At 45.2% G+C, this 20,970-nt stretch overlaps 1 protein-coding gene across 1 annotated transcript; it reads right to left on the minus strand.

Annotated features, from left to right (window-relative positions):
- Positions 1 to 25: 25 nt before the first annotated feature.
- usp11 (ubiquitin specific peptidase 11) lies at positions 26 to 19,519 on the minus strand. The gene is made up of 21 exons (XM_014134585.2): positions 19,295 to 19,519; positions 17,503 to 17,612; positions 17,288 to 17,418; positions 16,706 to 16,823; positions 16,466 to 16,611; positions 13,674 to 13,735; positions 13,356 to 13,455; positions 13,084 to 13,257; positions 12,801 to 12,959; positions 12,451 to 12,675; positions 12,277 to 12,360; positions 12,054 to 12,148; positions 11,738 to 11,944; positions 11,480 to 11,607; positions 10,820 to 11,359; positions 9,203 to 9,273; positions 8,976 to 9,088; positions 4,377 to 4,526; positions 3,355 to 3,470; positions 3,194 to 3,282; positions 26 to 3,093 (listed from the first exon to the last, which is right to left on the minus strand). Exons 1-21 carry the CDS (start codon positions 19,402 to 19,404, stop codon positions 2,923 to 2,925), a joined length of 3,099 nt encoding a protein of 1,032 aa, XP_013990060.2. The 5' UTR covers positions 19,405 to 19,519; the 3' UTR covers positions 26 to 2,922.
- Positions 19,520 to 20,970: the final 1,451 nt, after the last annotated feature.

Below are 20,970 nucleotides of genomic sequence, written 5' to 3' on the forward strand. Positions count from 1 at the left end.
AGAAGTATTATACACATACAATGTATAAGAATGAATCAAATTTTATTTTCACATACTCATCACAAAGTAGCAACTTCACTGCATTGTGTCAAAGCAACGTTGGAACAGAAGGGAAGATGATGCAGGTGTGAAATGCCCATTTTCATTAAGGTATATGAAAATGTCACCTTATGTAATAAAGTTTCTCATATAAGAAAGTGGGTACAGTATTCAGTGCACTGCAACATCCTAAATGTGGACATTCATGTACTGGAAGTTAAGTAGTTCTGGAGGACCAAGGAATGCGTTTGGGATGGCAGCTTGGCCTCTTCCAGATCACTCAGAAAACACTAAACTACCTTGGAGAGTGCCTCTGTTCCCACTAAAAGCCCAGACATTTACTGCAACATCACCAATCGTGTGTTGATACAAGAATATAATCATTGCGGTCACTCCATTGTACAAAATGTCTTCTATGTTTTGAACAGCAATTTCAGACCAAACGGGTGTTGGTGAATAAGATAATTGTGTAGTCAGGCTGGCATTAACCTTGTGTGTGCTGACCTTTTGTGCCTGAACATATTGTACCAATGTGATTCTGACAAACAAAAATATGAAGATTGACCTTTTACAGGTTTTTAGGAAGTATAATGGCCTTCCACTTCTGTTTCTATAAACTGCATATTGACAACTACATACTGCATATTGCTCTCAGGGAAATAATGAACATCCCAAACTAAGCAGGCCTTGCCATTCAGAGCATGGCCACAGCCCAATCTAAACTACATCTCTAAAGAAGGGCTCGAGTTAACCAGCTCTCACAGCCACCTTAGATCGGATTATAAATCCTGATCATTTACAGGTAAAAAAAAAGATAAGGAAAGCCAGGATGTCATGTAAAAGTGTGAAATCTGCCTACTGGCTCTAGTCGTCATTATCATTTATTAATATCAAAAGATGAGTATACAATAAAATATTTAATCTATTAACAAAGTAAATTAATTCACCCCGCCCCTGTATCTGAATCAGATGACCAAAGACAATACATTTATTACAATAGAAAAATACTGTACAGATGCGCTTTAAAAAATCATTTAAGAGCTCTCTATCCATTTCTCGTCATTAAGAAATTGCACAGAAGAAAATAAAACTAATATCTAATTTTAAAGACGTAGCCATTTATTTGCTTCTACTAAGAGAGTACAAATTATATTTGAATCCGAAAAATATGCATCTGTTTATGTCCTGCACCAGAGAGTCTATCTCAAAATCACCGTTGATAGTGGAAAACTAATCCTAACCAGAAATGAAATATCTCCCCGAGCACCAAGATGCCCAATTTATGTGTGTCTGATAATTCAATGAAAAACAAATAATGGATCGCAAGAGAAAATATACAATGCCACGGCACCTCCAAATGTATTCAAAGTGTCTGCATCTAATACTATGGTTTTCTTTACCTTTCTGTTCCATATAAATCACATTGCAATGTTTCGGTTAATGCAGTTCTTGATATAAAGAAAACAGAGTAATAGGAGAATGTAATCTAATTTTAAAAACAGGAGTTAACTGAAACCAGGTTATCCATGCTGTTAATGTAAATCCACAAAAAAAAAAAAAAGAACTATCTTTTGGTGTATTTTTCAATAGTACACTGTTGACACAGTCACAAAATGTTTTCCATGTCAGCAGTCAAGTTAAGATATTGGACAATCAAGAAGCAAAGTGTCACTGACCACATCATGATGATACATTTTGATGCATCAACAGCGGACTAATGGAAAAATTCTAAAAGATAGCTTTTGAGTGGATTTTCCCTTTAAAAAAGGTTCAATGCAGCTGTAATGATCTGAATATCAAATAATTTCTGTGTAACAATTAAGTACCTTACTGATTTAAAAAAAAAAAGTAAATGTGGGGGGCGAGGTCAAATCATGATGTCAGTGATCTTCAGGTCAGACAGTCGGAGTTCTAGAAAGATGCCACAGTTTCCGATTCGGAATTCCGAGGTGGATGACCGTTCAAAATTTTTTTACCAGTCAGAGTTTTTTCTTCTTCTCAGAGTTCTCTTGAAGGCACTGAAGTCAGATATTTCCGAGTTGTATTGAACACGCCATAATTGGAGGGATATGTATCCTGAAAACTAGCCGTTATTGGTAGGGAGGTTTGAAACTCTGTTATCGGTCTAACTTAGAATGCCTGGTGATGTCACCAGGCATGCCAAAACTCCACCCATGCAAAACAAGCAGAAATTCAGGTCTTCTTTTTAAAACAGCTTACACCAAAAGGGCATAATGTTCACAATTTCACAGTATTATTCCAACCTCATTATGTGGAAATATATAAAACACAGGAAATCAAGTTTTTGACTGCATTGGGCCTTTAACCTCATACATTGTGATTTACCTTCTAGAGCAAAATGCGTCCAATTCTATTCAAACAGCCTCAAGGGAATCTGCCTCGATTTGAGCTCAATTGAGAAGAGACAGCAGTGGATCAAAGTTAGAGGTCATCTTTCCAGCAGTGCATCACAGTAAAGATAGATAGTGGTGCACAGATATTCACAATTCATAGGTCTTGAATCATCTAAATTATGATTGACTATATCCAATCACTAAGAGGTCCATTTGGCATCAGCATAGACAGACACTGCATACCTTAGTCTGATTAAGCAATGACAGATTTCATCATTCAATGTTCTACTATATTGGTCTCCCCAGATTTACTCGATAATCTTTCAAAAAAATTAAAATAAAAAAAAAAGAATAAATTGTATTCCTCACTCTTCTCCACCGGCCTGAGAATCTAGCCTCTCACTCCTTGTTCAATGCAGAACAGAGGAAGAAGGTTCAAGTTTTTTTGGAATAGAAAAGAAATAAAATTCAAAATCAAAAAGCCCTATCAACTCAGGAAAAAGAGAAAAAAAACCCTAACAAATCTGCTTCAGTCTGTTTCCATGTTGACACAGGGAGTGGCTCCCTCCATCCCATCGTGTTTGGGAGAAGTGACATCATTAGCAGGCTGGGTGGGAGAGGAACTGTCCAAGGGGGCAGGTAAGGTGGGCTGGCGAATCTTATCTTGTCGGTGGTAGAACAGGAGGTAGGCAGCATTGGTCTAGAAGGGGAGGGTATAGGCAAAAGAGGGGAGATCATGACATTGCAAGACAACAAAAAAATGTATAAATAATTCTCAGCTGTCATTTAGCTAAACTTACCACAATTTGTTCCTCCCTTGCATATGTCACCTTGCTGTCATCGAAGTAATACCATTGTCCGTTGTCTTTGTTCCGGGCATAACTGGTGTCTGTGGAGAGAAATGTTAAACACTACCTTGAAGGCATATATCAAAGTATGACATACAAAAGCAGTGTCTCACAATGTCCATCTCTGAGTCCGCCGTAGTGGTTGGATACTGCTATCAGATCATATCGGCTCGGCGGCTCTCCGTTTGTACCGGTCTTCCTCAGCAGACAACCAGAAAAGTCGAGGTGTCTGCAATAAAGAGCAACAGGGTTGGATTAGGATAGCTCCTCTCAACACTAATAACTTTGTAGCGGCTTAGAGTTTTTACACTAGTCACACTGACATCCTTCCCACTTAAAACATGTGGACTGAATGTATATTATTATACTGAACAAAACTATAAATACAACAATTTCAATGATTTTATTGTGTTACAGTTAATATAAGGAAATCAGTCAATTGAAATAAATTCATTAGGCCCTAATCTATGGATTTCATGACATGGTAGGGGCACAGCCATGGGTGGGCTTGGGCGGGGGAGAGCATAGGCCCACCCACTGGGGAGCCAGGCCCAGCCAATAGACAGAAATACTCCTCAGTTTCATCAGCTGTCTGGTCTCAGATGATCCCTCAGGTGATGAATCCGAATGTGGAGGTCATGGGCTGGCTTGGTTACACGTGGTCTGCGGTTGGACGTACTGCCAAATTCTCTAAACGACGTTGGAGGCGGCTTATGGTAGAGAAATTAACATAAAATTCTCTGGCAACAGCTCTGGTGGACATTCCTGCAGTCAGCATGCCAATTGCACGCTCCCTCAAAACCAGAGACATCTGTGGCATTGTGTTGTGTGACAAACCTGCACATTTTAGAGTTTTCTTTTGTTGTCACAATGTGCACCTGTGTAATGATCATGCTGTTTAATCAGCTTCTTGATATGCCAAACCTGTCAAGTGGATGGATCATCTTGGCTAAGGAGAAATGCTGATTAACAGGGGTGTAAACAAATTTGTGCACAAATTTATAGAGAAATAAACTTAGTGTGTATGAAAAAGTATATTTTATTTCAGCTCATGAAACATGGGACCAACACTTTCTTTACATGTTGCATTTATATTTTTGTTCAGTATAGAAGACACAGACAGGATGTAACTAACCTGAGAGGGAAGTCAACGATGATGTCCAGCTTCTCCCTGGAGTACTTGGTGTAAGAGAAGCGCTTCAGGTGGATGATGAGAACCTCTGGCAGTGACCACAGGTCCAGTTTCTTAGTGGCCAGTTGGTGTTTCTTACACATTGGGCAGTACCTGCAGCAAACACATGCAACACATCTTTAGAAGACCATTGTGCACAAATCACAACAGTATTTAGCAGTAAGTTGTAATATGTTACTGAAAATATTAAGTCTTCATCTTTTCCTGAGAGACCTGACATTTTAACTCTATTCAGCATCATTCTTGTTAGACAGATCGATAGATACTGTAGATGGACAGATACTACTTCTTTAACTTAGATATCTACTGTAGATACATACTATAGTATGTATCTATAGTATCTAAGTTAAAGATTAAATCAAATCTACAGTATACAGTAAATAGATAATACTGTAGATATATAAATACTTTAAAATAGATCGATAGTGTAGATAGATAAATACTATAAATAAATACTGTAGATCTAGATACTGTAGATATATACTGTACATAGATAAATATACATACAGTACATAGATAAATACAGTAGATAGCTAGATACATATTGTAGATAATGTAGATAGATACTGTATAGCTCTAGGAAGAATCTCAGTGGTTCCAAACTTCTTCCATTTAAGAATGATGGAGGCCACTGTGTTCTTGGGGACCTTCAATGCTGCAGAAATGTTTTGGTACCCTTCCCCAGATCTGTTCCTCGACACAATCCTGTCTTGGATCTCTACGGACAATTCCTTCGACCTCATGGGTTGGTTTTTGCTCTGACATGCACTGTCAACTGTGGGACCTTATATAGACAGGTGTGTGCCTTTCTAAATCATGTCCAATCAATTGAATTTACCACAGGTGAACTCCAATCAAGTTGAAGAAACATCTCAAGGATGATTCAAAGGAAATAGGATGCACCTGAGCTCAATTTTGAGTCTCATAGCAAAGGGTCTGAAAACTTATGTGAATAAGGTATTTGATTTTTATGTTTTATAAATTTGCAGAAAATTCTTAAAACCTATTTTCGCTTTGTCATTATGAGGTATTGTGTGTAGATTACTGAGGATTTTAAAAATGTATTTAATGAATGTTACAATAAGGCTGTAATGTAACAAAATGTGGAAAAAGTAAAGGGGTCTGAATAGTTTCCAATGGCACAGGATAGATGGGGTAAGATAGATAGATAGATTAGATAGATAGATAGATAGATAGATAGATAGATAGATAGATAGATAGATAGATAGATAGATAGATAGATAGATAGATAGATAGATAGATAGATAGATAGATAGATAGATAGATAGATAGATAGATAGATAGATAGATAGATAGATAGATAGATAGATAGATAGATAGATAGATAGATAGATAGATAGATAGATAGATAGATAGATAGATAGATAGATAGATAGATAGATAAGATAGATAGATAGATAGATAGATAGATAGATAGATAGATAGATAGATAGATAGATAGATAGATAGATAGATAGATAGATAGATAGATAGATAGATAGATAGATAGATAGATAGATAGATAGATAGATAGATAGATAGATGGGGTAAGATAGATGGGGTAAGATAGATGGGGTAAGATAGATGGGGTAAGATAGATGGGGTAAGATAGATGGGGTAAGATAGATGGGGTAAGATAGATAGATAGATAGATAGATAGATAGATAGATGGGGTAAGATAGATAGATAGATAGATAGATAGATAGATAGATAGATAGATAGATAGATAGATAGATAGATAGATAGATAGATAGATAGATAGATAGATAGATAGATAGATAGATAGATAGATAGATAGATAGATAGATAGATAGATAGATAGATAGATAGATAGATAGATAGATAGATAGATGGGGTAAGATAGATAGATAGATAGATGGGGTAAGATAGATAGATAGATAGATGGGGTAAGATAGATAGATAGATAGATAGATGGGGTAAGATAGATAGATAGATAGATAGATGGGGGTAAGATAGATGGGGTAAGATAGATAGATAGATAGATAGATGGGCTAAGATAGATGGGGTAAGATAGATAGATAGATGGGGTAAGATAGATTTGTATTTATTTATTTCTATTTCACCTTTATTTAACCAGGTAGGCAAGTTGAGAACAAGTTCTCATTTACAATTGCGACCTGGCCAAGATAAAGCAAAGCAGTTCGACAACATACAAAAACACAGAGTTACACATGGAGTAAAACAACGTACAATCAATCAATGATGCAGTAGAAAAAAATAAGACTATATACAATATGAGCAAATGATGTGAGATAAGGGAGGTGAGGCAAAAAAAGGCCATGGTGGCAAAGTAAATAAAGTATAGCAAGTAAAACACTGGAATGGTAGATTTGTAGTTTGAAGAAAGTTCAAAGTTAAAATATAAATAATATAGTGCAAAGGAGCAAAATAAATAAAATAAATAAATACAGTAGGGGAAGAGGTAGTAGTTTGGGCTAAATTATAGATGGGCTATGTACAGGTGCAGTGATCTGGGAGCTGCTCTGATAGCTGGTGCTTAAAGCTAGTGAGGGAGATAAGTGTTTCCAGTTTCAGAGATTTTTGTAGTTCGTTCCAGTCATTGGCAACAGAGAACTGGAAGGAGAGACGACCAAAGGAGGAGTTGGCTTTAGGGGTGACCAGAGAGATATACCTGCTGGAGCGCGTGCTACAGGTGGGTGCTGCTATGGTGACCAGTGAGCGGAGATAAGGGGGGACTTTACCTAGCAGGGTCTTGTAGATGACCTGGAACCAATGTGTTTGGCGACGATTATGAAGCGAAGGCCAGCCAACGAGAGCGTACAGGTCGCAGTGGTGGGTAGTATATGGGGCTTTGGTGACAAAACGGATGGCACTGTGATAGACTGCATCCAGCTTGTTGAGTAGGGTATTGGAGGCTATTTTGTAAATGACATCGCCGAAGTCGAGGATTGGTAGGATGGTCAGTTTTACGAGGGTATGTTTGGCAGCATGAGTGAAGGATGCTTTGTTGCGAAATAGGAAGCCAATTCTAGATTTAACTTTGGATTGGAGATGATTGATGTGAGTCTGGAAGGAGAGTTTACAGTCTAACCAGACACCTAGGTATTTGTAGTTGTCCACAAATTCTAAGTTAGAACCGTCCAGAGAAGTGATGCTGGACAGGCGGGCAGGTGCAGGCAGCGATCGGTTGAAGAGCATGCATTTAGTTTTACTTGTGTTTAGGAGCAGTTGGAGACCACGGAAGGAGAGTTGAATGGCATTGAAGCTCGTCTGGAGGGTTGTTAACACAGTGTCCAAAGAAGGGCCAGAAGTATACAGAATGGTGTTGTCTGCGTAGAGGTGGATCAGAAATTCACCAGCAGCAAGAGCGACATCATTGATGTATACAGAGAAAAGAGTTGGCCCAAGAATTGAACCCTGTGGTACCCCCATAGAGACTGCCAGAGGTCCGGACAGCAGGCCCTCCGATTTGACACACTGAACTCTGTCAGAGAAGTAGTTGGTGAACCAGGCGACGCAAGCTTTGGCCAGGTCAATGAATACGGCAGCACAGTATTGTTTCTTATCGATGGCGGTTACGATGTCGTTTAGGACCTTGAGCGTGGCTGAGGTGCACCCATGACCAGCTCTGAAACCAGATTGCATAGCAGAGAGGGTGCGGTGGGATTCGAAATGGTCGGTAATCTGTTTGTTTACTTGGCTTTCGAAGACCTTAGAAAGGCAGGGTAGGATGGATATAGGTCTGTAGCAATTTGGGTCAAGAGTGTCACCTCCTTTGAAGAGGGGGATGACAGCAGCTGCTTTCCAATCTATGGGAATCTCAGACGACACGAAAGAGAGGTTGAACAGGCTAGTAATAGGGGTTGCAATAATTTCGGCAGATAATTTTAGAAAGAAAGGGTCCAGATTGTCAAGCCCAGCTGATTTGTAGGGGTCCAGATTTTGCAGCTCTTTCAGAACATCAGCTGAATGGATTTGGGAGAAGGAGAAATGGGGGAGGCTTGGGCGAGTAGCTGTGGGGGGTGCAGTGCTGTTGAATGCAGTAGGGGTAGTTAGGTGGAAAGCATGGCCAGCCGTAGAAAAATGCTTATTGAAATTCTCAATTATAGTGGGCTTATCAGTGGTGACAGAGTTTCCTATCCTCAGTGCAGTGGGCAGTTGGGAGGAGGTGTTGGACTTTACAATGTCCCAGAACTTTTTAGAGTTTGAGTTGCAGGAAGCAAATTTCTGTTTGAAAAAGCTAGCCTTGGCGTTTTTAACTGCCTTGAAAAGTTGCATATCGCGGGGGCAGTTCGATGCTAATGCAGAACGCCACAGGATATTTTTGTGTTGGTTAAGGGCAGTCAGGTCTGGGGAGAACCAAGGGCTATATCTGTTTCTGGTTCTAAATTTCTTGAAAGGGGCATGCTTATTTAAGATGGTGAGGAAGGCATTTAAAAAAAATAACCAGGCATCCTCTACTGACGGGATGAGGTCAATATCCTTCCAGATAGATGGGGTAAGATCGATAGAAATGACAGGATAGATCGATAGAAATGGCAGGTGTGGGGGCAGTAGTACCAAGGGTTTTCTTCCTCCAGGGTCTCCACAGTGGTGAAGAGCTCAATGCACTCCTGCAGCTGCACTGTGGTCTGCTGGTGAGGGACCTCCATGCTTTGGTGTTTCACATACTTCTGTGGATGGAAGGAGTTCTGGAGTTAGCTAAATGACCAGCAAGCAGGCCCAAACACATTAAACACCTTCACACTTTAATAACACATGTACTGTAAAGCATTATTCACACATACCTCTGCCTCATTCTCGTTGTAGTATTTCTTCTTCATGTCAGGATCCCAGTCCATGGCTACATATGGCTGAGCTGTGAAAGAGATACAGTAATATTAAATCAAATGTCCAGCTAATAAGCTCCAAAACAAAGGAAAAAGTACACTACTTGGCCAAATGTATGTGGACACCTGCTTGTCGAACATCTAATTCCAAAATCATGGGCATCAATATGGAGTTGGTCCCCCCTTCGCTGCTGTAACAGCCTCCACTCTTCTGGGAAGGCTGGATGTTGGAACATTGCTGGGGGGGACTAATGCCACAGGAGCATTAGCGATGTTGGGCGATTAGGCCTGGCTCGCAGTCTGTGTTCCAATTCATCCTAAAGGTGTTTGATGGGGTTGAGGTCAGGGCTCTGTGCAGGCCAGTCAAGTTCTTCCACACCAATCTCAACAAACCATTTCTGTATGGACCTCGCTTTGTGGGGCGGCAGATTTTTACCTTGTCAGCTCGGGGATTCGATCCCGCAACCTTTCGATAACTGGCCCAACGCTCTAACCACAAAGTAGCCTTGTGGTTAGAGCGTTGGGCCAGTTACCGAAAGGTTGCTGGATCGAATCCCCGAGCTGACAAGGTAAAAATCTGTCGTTCTGCTCCTGAACAAGGCAGTTAACCCACTGTTCCACGGTAGGCCGTCATTGTAAATAACTGAATTGCATAGTTAAATAAAGGTTACATTTAAAAATGTAAAAAAATTGTCCACAAAGCTGGAAGCACAGAATGGTCTAGAATGTCATTGTATGCTGTAGCATTAATATTTCCCTTCACTGGAACTAAAGGGGCCTAGCCTGAACCATGAAAAACAGCCCAGACCATTATTCCTCCTCCACCAAACATTACAGTGGGCACTATGCATTTAGGCAGGTAGCGTTCTCCTGGCATACACCAAACCCAGATTCATCCGTCGCATTGCTAGATGGTGAAGAGCGATTCATCACTCCAGACAACACGTTTCCAGTGCTCCAGAGTCCAATGGTGGTGAGCATTACACCACTCCAGCCGACGCTTGGCATTGCACATTTTAGGCTTGTGTGTGGCTGTTCGGCCATGGAAACCCATTTCATGAAGCTCCCGACGAACAGTTTTTGTGCGGCCGTTGCTTCCAGAGACAGTTTGGAACTCGGTGGTGATGTTGCAACCGAGGACAGACAGTTTTTACACGATATGCACTTCAGCGGTCCTGTTCTGTGAGCTTGTGTGGCCTGCCACTTCGCGGCTAAGTCGTTGTGGCTCCTAGACATTTCCACTACAAAATAACAGCACTTACAGTTGCCTGGGGCAGCTCTAGCAGGGCAGAAATTTGACAAACTGACTTGTTGGAAAGGTGGCATTCTATGACAGTGCCACAATGAAAGTCACTGAGCTCTTCAGTGAGGCTATTCTACTGCCAATGTTTGTCTATGGAGATTGCACGGCTGTGTGCTCGATTTTATACACCCGTCAGCAACGGTTGTGGCTGAAATAGCCGAATCCACTAATTTAAAGGAGTGTCCACATACTGCTGTATATACAGCGTATATGAGTCTAGCTACAGGAGTGATAAAGCAGTTGGCAGTGTGAAAGTGATGTTTGAGACTCACAGCTAAAAGAGAAGGCACTGCCGTCCTCCCCCATGCCTCTCTCTGTGGTGCCATTGGAGTTGACTGCCTGGATGGAGAAGAGCAGCTTCCTCCGTCTGGCCTCGCAGCCCTTTCTCTTTGCCTGCCTCCTGTTGGCCTGTGGCAGGCAGGGGGGGCACTCACCCCTCTCCTCCGCCTCCTCCTCCTCCTCACATGGCTGCTGCTGCTGGTGGCCTGCACCCTGCTGGCTGTCTGTTGGGCCTGTAGCACTGGCATCAACACTAGCACCACCACTGGCTCCAGCACCACCACTGGCTCCAGCACCACCACTGGCTCCAGCACCACCACTGGCTCCAGCACTGCAGGATGCCGAGGCACTGTCCTCTGTGCTACACCCTGCCCTGACCTCACTGCTGGCCCCCTCGTCAGCTTGTGCCTCTCCTCCAGACTCCTGGGTCTGGTCTGGCTGAGTCTGGGTCACAGCAGGCCCTTGGCCGACACCATCACAACAGTGATCTCTCTTGGAGGGTTCTGGCCTCTCACAGTCATCCTCACCGTCATCTGTGGAGACAGACAAAATTGTGGAGTGGAGACACTAAGTAAAATCGTGAGTTTGTAGAAATCCATTCTGTCCAGCGTAGCAATTATTTGCTAAGTGAGATAATTTTAGAGCTCAGTTACCGTAGCTGACACCATTGGTCTGGGTCTTGTACAATTCTTCCTCCTCATCGTCGTCATCATCATCTTCACCCTCCTCCTCATCCTCCTCCTCCACCTCCTCTGAGGGATCTGGTGGTCGGACATACCGCCTGTGAAAACATCACCGCACCATCTTTCAGACACAGCATCTTTACAACCAGTTATCACAATCAAACTTGATAAGAACCTCCATTATAAAGCATCGACTCTTAACTGATGTTTGGTCTGACAGTAACTCACGCTAGCCGCTGCAGGAAGAGGTGATAGAGGGCGTCGCGGCTGCACTGGCCTCGAGGAACGGTCATGAGCAGTGGGTGTCCGAACAGGGAGGTCCCGTAGCTGCTGCTCCCTGAGCCGTAGTCCCTGTAGTGGGAGCGCTCCCTCAGGTACAGAGCCAGCACCACCTCATCCCCCTCCTCCTCCATAGAGCCTCTGTTCAGCTCATACCTATCAGGAAAACACACAGGACAGGTGTCAGGGGAGATGCTGAAGCCAACAGGAAAAGACCCCAAAAGTATGTTTTTGGTGTGGAGGTAGATGCTGTTTTTTTACATACACAAATATGTCATCCCGGTCCAGGATGCAGCTTAGAGACTCATCAGCATGGTACAGCTTATAGAAGCGATGGTTGAACACGTCAGCCACAACCATCTGAAATTGGAAATAAGGAAATGAGAGAGGCACAGGTCAGTATCAACTCAACATTTCATGTGACAAATGACAAAAGAGTTACCAGAAGCTACTGTTTATTTCACAGTGACTTTAAAACTATGTCTTACTTGATTGGCTGGGATTTTGGTCATTTCCGAGAGAACGGAGCACAGGTCAAACACTTTGCCAGCTTTGGGTACAACCAAGCGATGCTGGTGGGAGAATAAACAAATAAATCAATACACATGATCACATATAACAAGCATGATGTAGGGCCAACTACAGCAAGATGAATCTTGTACCTGAACAGGTTTGGCCACAGGGTCCAGAGAGACGAAGAATACTTCCATTACCCGGTCTTTGCTAACAGGCAGGGGCACGCTCAGGTAGCAGAAGGGGTCAAAGGTGACAGACACTTTGCGGCACTCGGGGCAAACCAGGGTGGACTTGAACAAGCCGTGGAAGGTGTCAACAATCACGGAGTCGTTCCGTCTCCGGTGGTTACGCCACGCCTCCTCTGCCACTTCCTGAACGTTGAGGTCAAAGGTTGAGTGTGAAAATGCCTTTTAGGTCTACTACAGCTTGCAGAGCCATGGTGGTACACTATTTTACTATTATTCTCCCTGTCCCTCTTTCCACTACAGGTTGTTACCTGGTCAGGCCTGCCAGCGGCGTCCTTCAGCTCGATGTACTCCTTGTTCTTGACCCGATTGAGATCCTCATGAAGCCCGTCCAGCAGGAAAGAGAGCAGCTCCTGGGAGTCATGCTGCTGGTAGCCCAGAAACTGGGAGGCAAAGTGACCAACCTTGGTCTGGTATGAAAAACAACACACAAGGTACTCAAGGTACGCATGGTAACACCTTAGCATGACAGACTGACAAGCCTCTTTAATTTATTATAAAATTGTGGGCAGAGTGTCACACACTGATAACTACCTTGAAGATCCTGGGAACCACAGAGTAGTGCCTCCCCGACCACATCTGTTTGATGACGTCAGCGTAGGCCTCCGCGATCTCCCCCTTCATGCCCAGGGGGTTGGTGAAGTTGAGCTCCTCCAGATAGGCATTCCTCAGGAAGTACTCCGTCAGTGGAGGTGTGTTACTGAGACACTGGACAGAGCAGGGAGAGGAACACAATCCATCCATCATAGACCAGGACCCTGCATTTAGGTACAGCATTGACACATTATGTAGTAATGATGACTTACCTGCAGTGCAGAGTTCATGAAACATGTGTTTCCCAGATTGGTGAGGCCACAGACTCCTGGCTGGCCCCGGTAAGAGTCCTGCTCCTCCACAGAGTTCCTCCTACAAGACAGGGAAGGAGAAACATATCTTCTACTGAATAATACAATAAGACAAAAGGTAGTGTACACTCCTACAGATACAACACGTTTTCTTATCCGACATATGGGAATCACCATTACCACAAAACTGCTTTGCTACATTAGCAACAGTACATTCTCTAATGACACACTGATAATATTAGCAAAGAAAGAAAAATGGTTAAAAGAAAGAACCCCCACATGATCTGCGGTCTGGAGCTGGGCCAGGTACCATCTGCATTCCTCATCTCCATGATCACCGTCTGCAATTCAGGCAGGACATGTTACAACACAGCTGCCATTGAAACACACTACCACTGTATCTCAGCGCTGACAGTCAGGGGAGCATTAGGGTGTGGGGAGGGGTGGGATGAGGGGAGGGGTGGGATGAGGGGCGGAGCACTGACAGTCAGAGGAGCAGGTAGGTGTGGGGAGGGGTGGGATGAGGGGAGGGGTGGGATGAGGGGCGGAGCACTGACAGTCAGGGGAGCAGGTAGGTGTGGGGAGGGGTGGGATGAGGGGAGGGGTGGGATGAGGGGCGGAGCACTGACAGTCAGGGGAGCAGGTAGGTGTGGGGAGGGGTGGGATGAGGGGAGGGGTGGGATGAGGGGAGGGGTGGGATGAGGGGCGGAGCACTGACAGTCAGGGGACCAGGTAGGTGTGGGGAGGGGTGGGATGAGGGGCGGAGCACTGAAGTCAGGGGAGCAGTAGGGTGTGGGGAGGGGTGGGATGAGGGGCGGAGCACTGACAGTCAGAGGAGCAGGTAGGTGTGGGGAGGGGTGGGATGAGGGGAGTGGTGGGATGAGGGGCGGAGCACTGACAGTCAGGGGAGCAGGTAGGTGTGGGGAGGGGTGGGATGAGGGGAGGGGTGGGATGAGGGGAGGGGTGGGATGAGGGGCGGAGCACTGACAGTCAGGGGAGCAGGTAGGTGTGGGGAGGGGTGGGATGAGGGGAGTGGTGGGATGAGGGGCGGAGCACTGACAGTCAGGGGAGCAGGTAGGTGTGGGGAGGGGTGGGATGAGGGGAGGGGTGGGATGAGGGGAGGGGTGGGATGAGGGGCGGAGCACTGACAGTCAGGGGAGCAGGTAGGTGTGGGGAGGGGTGGGATGAGGGGAGGGGTGGGATGAGGGGAGGGTGGGATGAGGGGCGGAGCACTGACAGTCAGGGGAGCAGGTAGGTGTGGGGAGGGGTGGGATGAGGGGAGTGGTGGGATGAGGGGCGGAGCACTGACAGTCAGGGGAGCAGGTAGGTGTGGGGAGGGGTGGGATGAGGGGAGGGTGGGATGAGGGGAGGGGTGGGATGAGGGGCGGAGCACTGACAGTCAGGGGAGCAGGTAGGTGTGGGGTGGGATGAGGGGAGGGGTGGGATGAGGGGCGGAGCACTGACAGTCAGGGGAGCAGGTAGGTGTGGGGAGGGGTGGGATGAGGGAAGGGGTGGGATGAGGGGCGGAGCACTGACAGTCAGAGGAGCAGGTAGGTGTGGGATGAGGGGCGGAGCACTGACAGTCAGGGGACCAGGTAGGTGTGGGGTGGGATGAGGGGCGGAGCACTGACAGTCAGGGGAGCAGGTAGGTGTGGGGAGGGGTGGGATGAGGGAGGGGTGGGATGAGGGGCGGAGCACTGACAGTCAGGGGAGCAGGTAGGTGTGGGGAGGGGTGGGATGAGGGGCGGAGCACTGACAGTCAGAGGAGCAGGTAGGTGTGGGGAAGGGTGGGATGAGGGGCGGAGCACTGACAGTCAGGGGAGCAGGTAGGTGTGGGGAGGGGTGGGATGAGGGGAGGGGTGGGATGAGGGGCGGAGCACTGAAGTCAGGGGAGGAGTAGGGTGTGGGGAGGGGTGGGATGAGGGGCGGAGCACTGACAGTCAGAGGAACCGGTAGGTGTGGGGAGGGGTGGGATGAGGGGAGGGGTGGGATGAGGGGCGGAGCACTGACAGTCAGGGGAGAAGCTTGGTGTGGGATGAGGGGAGGGATGAGGGAGGGGTGGGATGAGGGGCGGAGCGCTGACAGACAGGGGAGAAGGTAGGTGTGGGATGAGGGGAGGGGTGGGATGAGGGGCGGAGCACTGACAGTCAGGGGAGAAGCTTGGTGTGGGATGAGGGGAGGGGTGGGATGAGGGGAGGGGTGGGATGAGGGGCGGAGCGCTGACAGACAGGGGAGAAGGTAGGTGTGGGGAGGGGTGGGATGAGGGGCGGAGCACTGACAGTCAGAGGAGCAGGTAGGTGTGGGGAGCGGTGGGATGAGGGGCGGAGCGCTGACAGTCAGGGGAATAGGTAGGTGTGGGGAGGGGTGGGATGAGGGGAGGGGTGGGATGAGGGGCGGAGCACTGACAGTCAGGGGAGCAGGTAGGTGTGGGGAGGGGTGGGATGAGGGGAGGGGTGGGATGAGGGGCGGAGCACTGACAGTCAGGGGAGCAGGTAGGTGTGGGGAGGGGTGGGATGAGGGGCGGAGCACTGACAGTCAGAGGAGCAGGTAGGTGTGGGGAGGGGTGGGATGAGGGGAGGGGTGGGATGAGGGGCGGAGCACTGAAGTCAGGGGAGCAGGTAGGTGTGGGGAGGGGTGGGATGAGGGGAGGGGTGGGATGAGGGGCAGAGCACTGACAGTCAGGGGAGAAGGTAGGTGTGGGATGAGGGGAGGGGTGGGATGAGGGGCGGAGCACTGACAGTCAGGGGAGCAGCTTGGTGTGGGATGAAGGGAGGGGTGGGATGAGGGGAGGGGTGGGATGAGGGGCGGAGCGCTGACAGTCAGGGGAGAAGGTAGGTGTGGGGAGGGGTGGGATGAGGGGCGGAGCACTGACAGTCAGGGGAGCAGGTAGGTGTGGGGAGGGGTGGGATGAGGGGCGGAGCACTGACAGTCAGGGGAGCAGGTAGGTATGGGATGAGGGGAGGGGTGGGATGAGGGGCGGAGCGCTGACAGTCAGGGGAGCAGCTAGGTGTGGGATGAGGGGAGGGGTGGGATGAGGGGCGGAGCGCTGACAGTCAGGGTAACAGACATACCATGCCAGAGCTGAGGCAGGAGTCGAGGACTCTGACGTGGACATTCCTCAGCCTCTCACAGCTGGTGTCTGAGCTCTTCATCCACAGCCGGGTCTCTGCCCCCTCCACCACATCAAACTGCTTCATCATCACCTTCTGAATCGTATCTGAAGAGGAAAACATGAACAAACACACATATATTGAGGTGCACAACGACTCAGCATAGCTACTAACGCATCTTCTGGATGTGTTTCTACTTACGGATGTGATCTGCACGGCTAAACTGTGCCGTCACAACATTTTCCATGTTGCTATGGAGGCACAAGAAGATTTCCACAGGGTAGACCTCAACCTTGACTAGGCTGGGCAGATCCACCACCTGAAACAGACCACGCACAGACCAACAGTCAATGTATTGCCTAATACAAATGAAACACTTCAATGGAAGTTGTGTCTTTTCATAGCCATAACATGAGTCAGTACAACATGATATGACCGTAGGTTCTGCAGGTTCTCTGCATCTCTGTGACCATTCTATTTTGGGGCAATTCCACGCTAACAGAGTGACATTTTACAAAAATGTGTTTACTTGAAGAACAGTGCCAATGCAAAGTTTGGTCACAGAATGACGGTGTGAGCTGTCATTTTGTTACCAAACTTTGCATCTGCACTGTTCTTCAAATAAATGTGTTTTTGTAAAATTGTCAGTGGACATTTTTAAAAGTAGTCCTTGTGCATAGAGTTGTATTGTTTGTTTAACTTTGCAAATCATTGGTTTTTGTTTGACATACATTTCATAGTGAAAGATCTGAGTCTCAGTGTCACTGTGGAATTGCCATTTACCTTCCGCTCCAGGGCAGGCTGGACCTCTACCATGCCATACCAGGCCAGAAGCTTATGCCATGCTTCAGCAGGGATCAACACAAAGTCCTCATTCTCCACCAGACGCTCCTTCAGATGGTATGAATCCAGTTCTGTGGGTATCATAATCAACATGATACGTCTCTGTATTAAATACTGTATCTTCTGTTGTTACAGAACCCCTTTGTGACACTCACCCTCAAACAGCTCTGTGTTGTCAATCTGTCCAGGGAAAGAAGAAGAGTTCTGGTCTCCTGTTTCCACATACTCCTTCCACTGCTCATACCATCGCCTCTCCACCAGGTACCTGCATATGTTAGTTATAAGAACAGCTAAATTGGAGACATATTTTGCCTGCCGACATTAATTAACCAACAACTCCACATCACATCCCCCTAGACTAGTATTTTATCATTACAGCAATCTCCTTTCTGATTGGGGTGCATTTGGTTTATTTACTGATACAATTCTAGCTATAATGGAAAATTCACAATTGCATGAATGGATATTTCAAAATTAGGGCAGCTAACCCTTCGCAAATCATGGCTACCTAGCTAACGTTAGTTGTCTAATTCACTTCTTAATTTGAGTTTGTTAGGACAAAACAGCACTTGAATGGTGTTTCATTCCTTCACACAGATTTCCTGGCCTTTATATAACCACAACGGTAGCAGCGATCATTCCTCATCTGGGTGTTATACTGATAAATCCAGTGGTGTAAAGTACTTAAGTAAAAAATACTTTAAGGTACTACTTAAGTAGTTTTGGGGGGTATCTGTACTTCACTACATTCCTAAATAAAATATACTTTTTAACTCCCTGACACCCAAAAGTACTTCTTATATTTCGAATGCTTGGTCTAATTCACACACTTGTCAAGAGAACATCCCTGGTCATCCCTACTGCCTCTGATCTGGCGGACTCACTACATACAAATGCTTGTTTGTAAATTATGTCTGAGTGTTGGAGTGTGCCCCTGGCAATCTGTAAATATGATTTTTTTTTTTTATCAAGAAAATCATGTCGTCTGGTTTGCTTAATATAAGGCAAGTGAAATTATTTATATTTTTTCTTCTTGATACTTAGCAATTACATTTACTTTTGATACTTAAGTGCATTTAAAAACAAATACTTTGACTTTTACTCAAGTAGTATTTTACTGGGGGACTTTAACTTGAGTCATTTTCTATTAAGATGTCTTTACTTCAACTCAACTATGACAATTGGGTACTTTTCCTACCACTGGATAAAACGAAACTTTGCTGGCAAAAACGAAAGTATTAGCCAGCTAACTAGCTAGCTAACGGGTATGAAGGAACGCAAGCGTAGCCAGCTATGCAGTTAGCTAACTTAGATGGCGCTCACTTGCTCAAAATAATAGGGACAACACATAATAATCTGCAAGCTTTAGAAAACAAACAGAATGCCAACAATTTGACACTAAACCGAAAGGGTTGCAAGTTGCTAGATAGCTGTCCCTCTCCTAGCTAGCGTAACAGCTAACAGGCGGGCTAGCCTGCTGGCAGTGTAGCTAGCTAATGTTACAGTAGTTAGTAAGCTTGCTTCCTACAGCCAAAACTTTGACATGATATGTCCCAACAGGCTATGTCAGCTGGGAGTCGGGGACGTGATGTCAATCGTAATAATAGTATCACAATCCAACTAACTAGTTGGTTAACCAAACAACTACCGTGAGCTGACATAACGTTAGCTAGCTAGTTTTCCGCATCATGCTCTCCCTAAAATGCTAACTTGCTAACGCAGTGATCAAACGTCATTCCACAAACACCAGCGCATATATTTCAGGCAATAGTAATAACACACATTTGGCAATTAAAAAATGCCATTTTATAAAGATAATGCTGATTACGATATACGCCATCTAAGCAACAGCAAAGACATCACTGTCATTATTTGTTGTCGGTACATCAGTGTAGGGTTTAAATTCAGAGCAGAGGGCGGGTTAGTTCTAAGTATCTTTAGTCTTACCAAGTATCCCCTGCACGGAGTTCATGTTTCTGAAGTAAAGACTCGATTTCTTTGCGTTGAGTCTCTAATCCAGGAGGTTCTGTAACCGCAGCTGAAGTAGTAGTAGCCATGATAACTCATAAATATCAGAATTCTGCAAGAAAAACACTGAAGTCAACCACCGCATAGATTATGTGGAGAAACCCTTGGTGAGATGATTCAGGAAGCAGGAAGTATTTTGATGGTGACAACATCCTTGAATGCAAAAGTTTTTTGTTGTTGTTGCTTGTCAGTGTTTTCCTTCCAAGCAGGTGATATTGTATCCAGAGGTCACACGTTCAATATGTCAAGAATTATGAATCCAATCGTCACTTCATTCTCTAATGTTAGTGTTTCCCATATCGCCTTGGGGACGGCCAGAATGGTTTATGCTGATCAGTTGAATTAGTTTGATCAGTTAAGGGCAAGAACAAAAACGAGGCCCACCTATTGGGCCCACGGGGTTGGGAAACTGTATACCTGTACTAGTGTATTACTCAATGATGTGTATAAACCCACAGGTTTAGTGCAGCTTGAACCAGCCACCCTGTGGTTATGGCGCTCCAGGCCTCTTGATTGTCCGTAATATGCATGCCTACAGGGCGGCTGTCATAGGCTGTTCTGGTGTAAAATACGTTTTTATAAATTACACATGATTTATGAAGTGTGGTCAATGGATGATGATATTGGAGAGAATATCATGGAGGAATGCCATTTTCATAATAGGCACAAGATGGCACTATACACTCACTTGGTAAAAACATTTGTAAGTAAAAACATGACCTATTTCCTCTGTGGTTGAAATATAAGTAACAAGGCTGTTTTTGTATATTCCTAGCTTTCCTTCTTTTAGGGTTCATTCTATTGACATGGTGTAGTTATGATCAGTTGTAAGTGCTGCTTCAGAGTCTGGTCAGAGTTATCTAAAGGTGTTATTTGATTGCATTTGACACAATGAACTCAAACCTATGACTATCCTAGTTACATTCATCTCTAATACCTGCATCCATAATTACACAGTTACCTAGTGAGGACTAAGTCTCAGTTTCCCCACTGTAGCACGCTGCAGAAATTGACTACCAATTGCAATCACCATGGATGTGATGACAGCTAACATCCCGTGTAGCTCAGTTGGTAGAGCATGGTGTTTGCAATGCCAGGGTTGTGGGTTCGTTTCCCACGGGGTACCAGTATGGAGAAAAAATGTATGAAATGTATGCATTCACTACTGTAAGTCACTCTGGATAAGAGCGTCTGCTAAATGATTAAAATCTAAATGTATGTCCAAAGCCTCAGGAAGTATTGGGGCTGAGGGTGCTGCAGCACCCTGTAAAAAAAAATCTAAATAAAGAATGTGAAAACAATTATTTTCTCAAAAGTGGTACACTGGGCCTTTACTAGTTCTGTATTAGCAGATCGATATAGCCACCTGTAGTGCGGGAATTATTTTTCAGCAGTTTGGTCTCATGTCTGTCTGCCCTTATTTGTTAAATATGCAAACAAGCTTTGGTGTTGGTCTGAGAATGTTAGACTTGCAGAACCCCATGTGTATCTTTTGCAGTGTTAGAACCCTGGGGATATTAGAATTCACTAACACCTCATGGCCATGCTGCCTTTTTGTACCCATAAATAGTTCACATCCTCAAGAGAATCTGCAC

The sequence above is a fragment of the Salmo salar genome, chromosome ssa13 (assembly GCF_905237065.1).
Source record: "Salmo salar chromosome ssa13, Ssal_v3.1, whole genome shotgun sequence".
NCBI classification, from domain to species: Eukaryota; Metazoa; Chordata; class Actinopteri; order Salmoniformes; family Salmonidae; genus Salmo; species Salmo salar.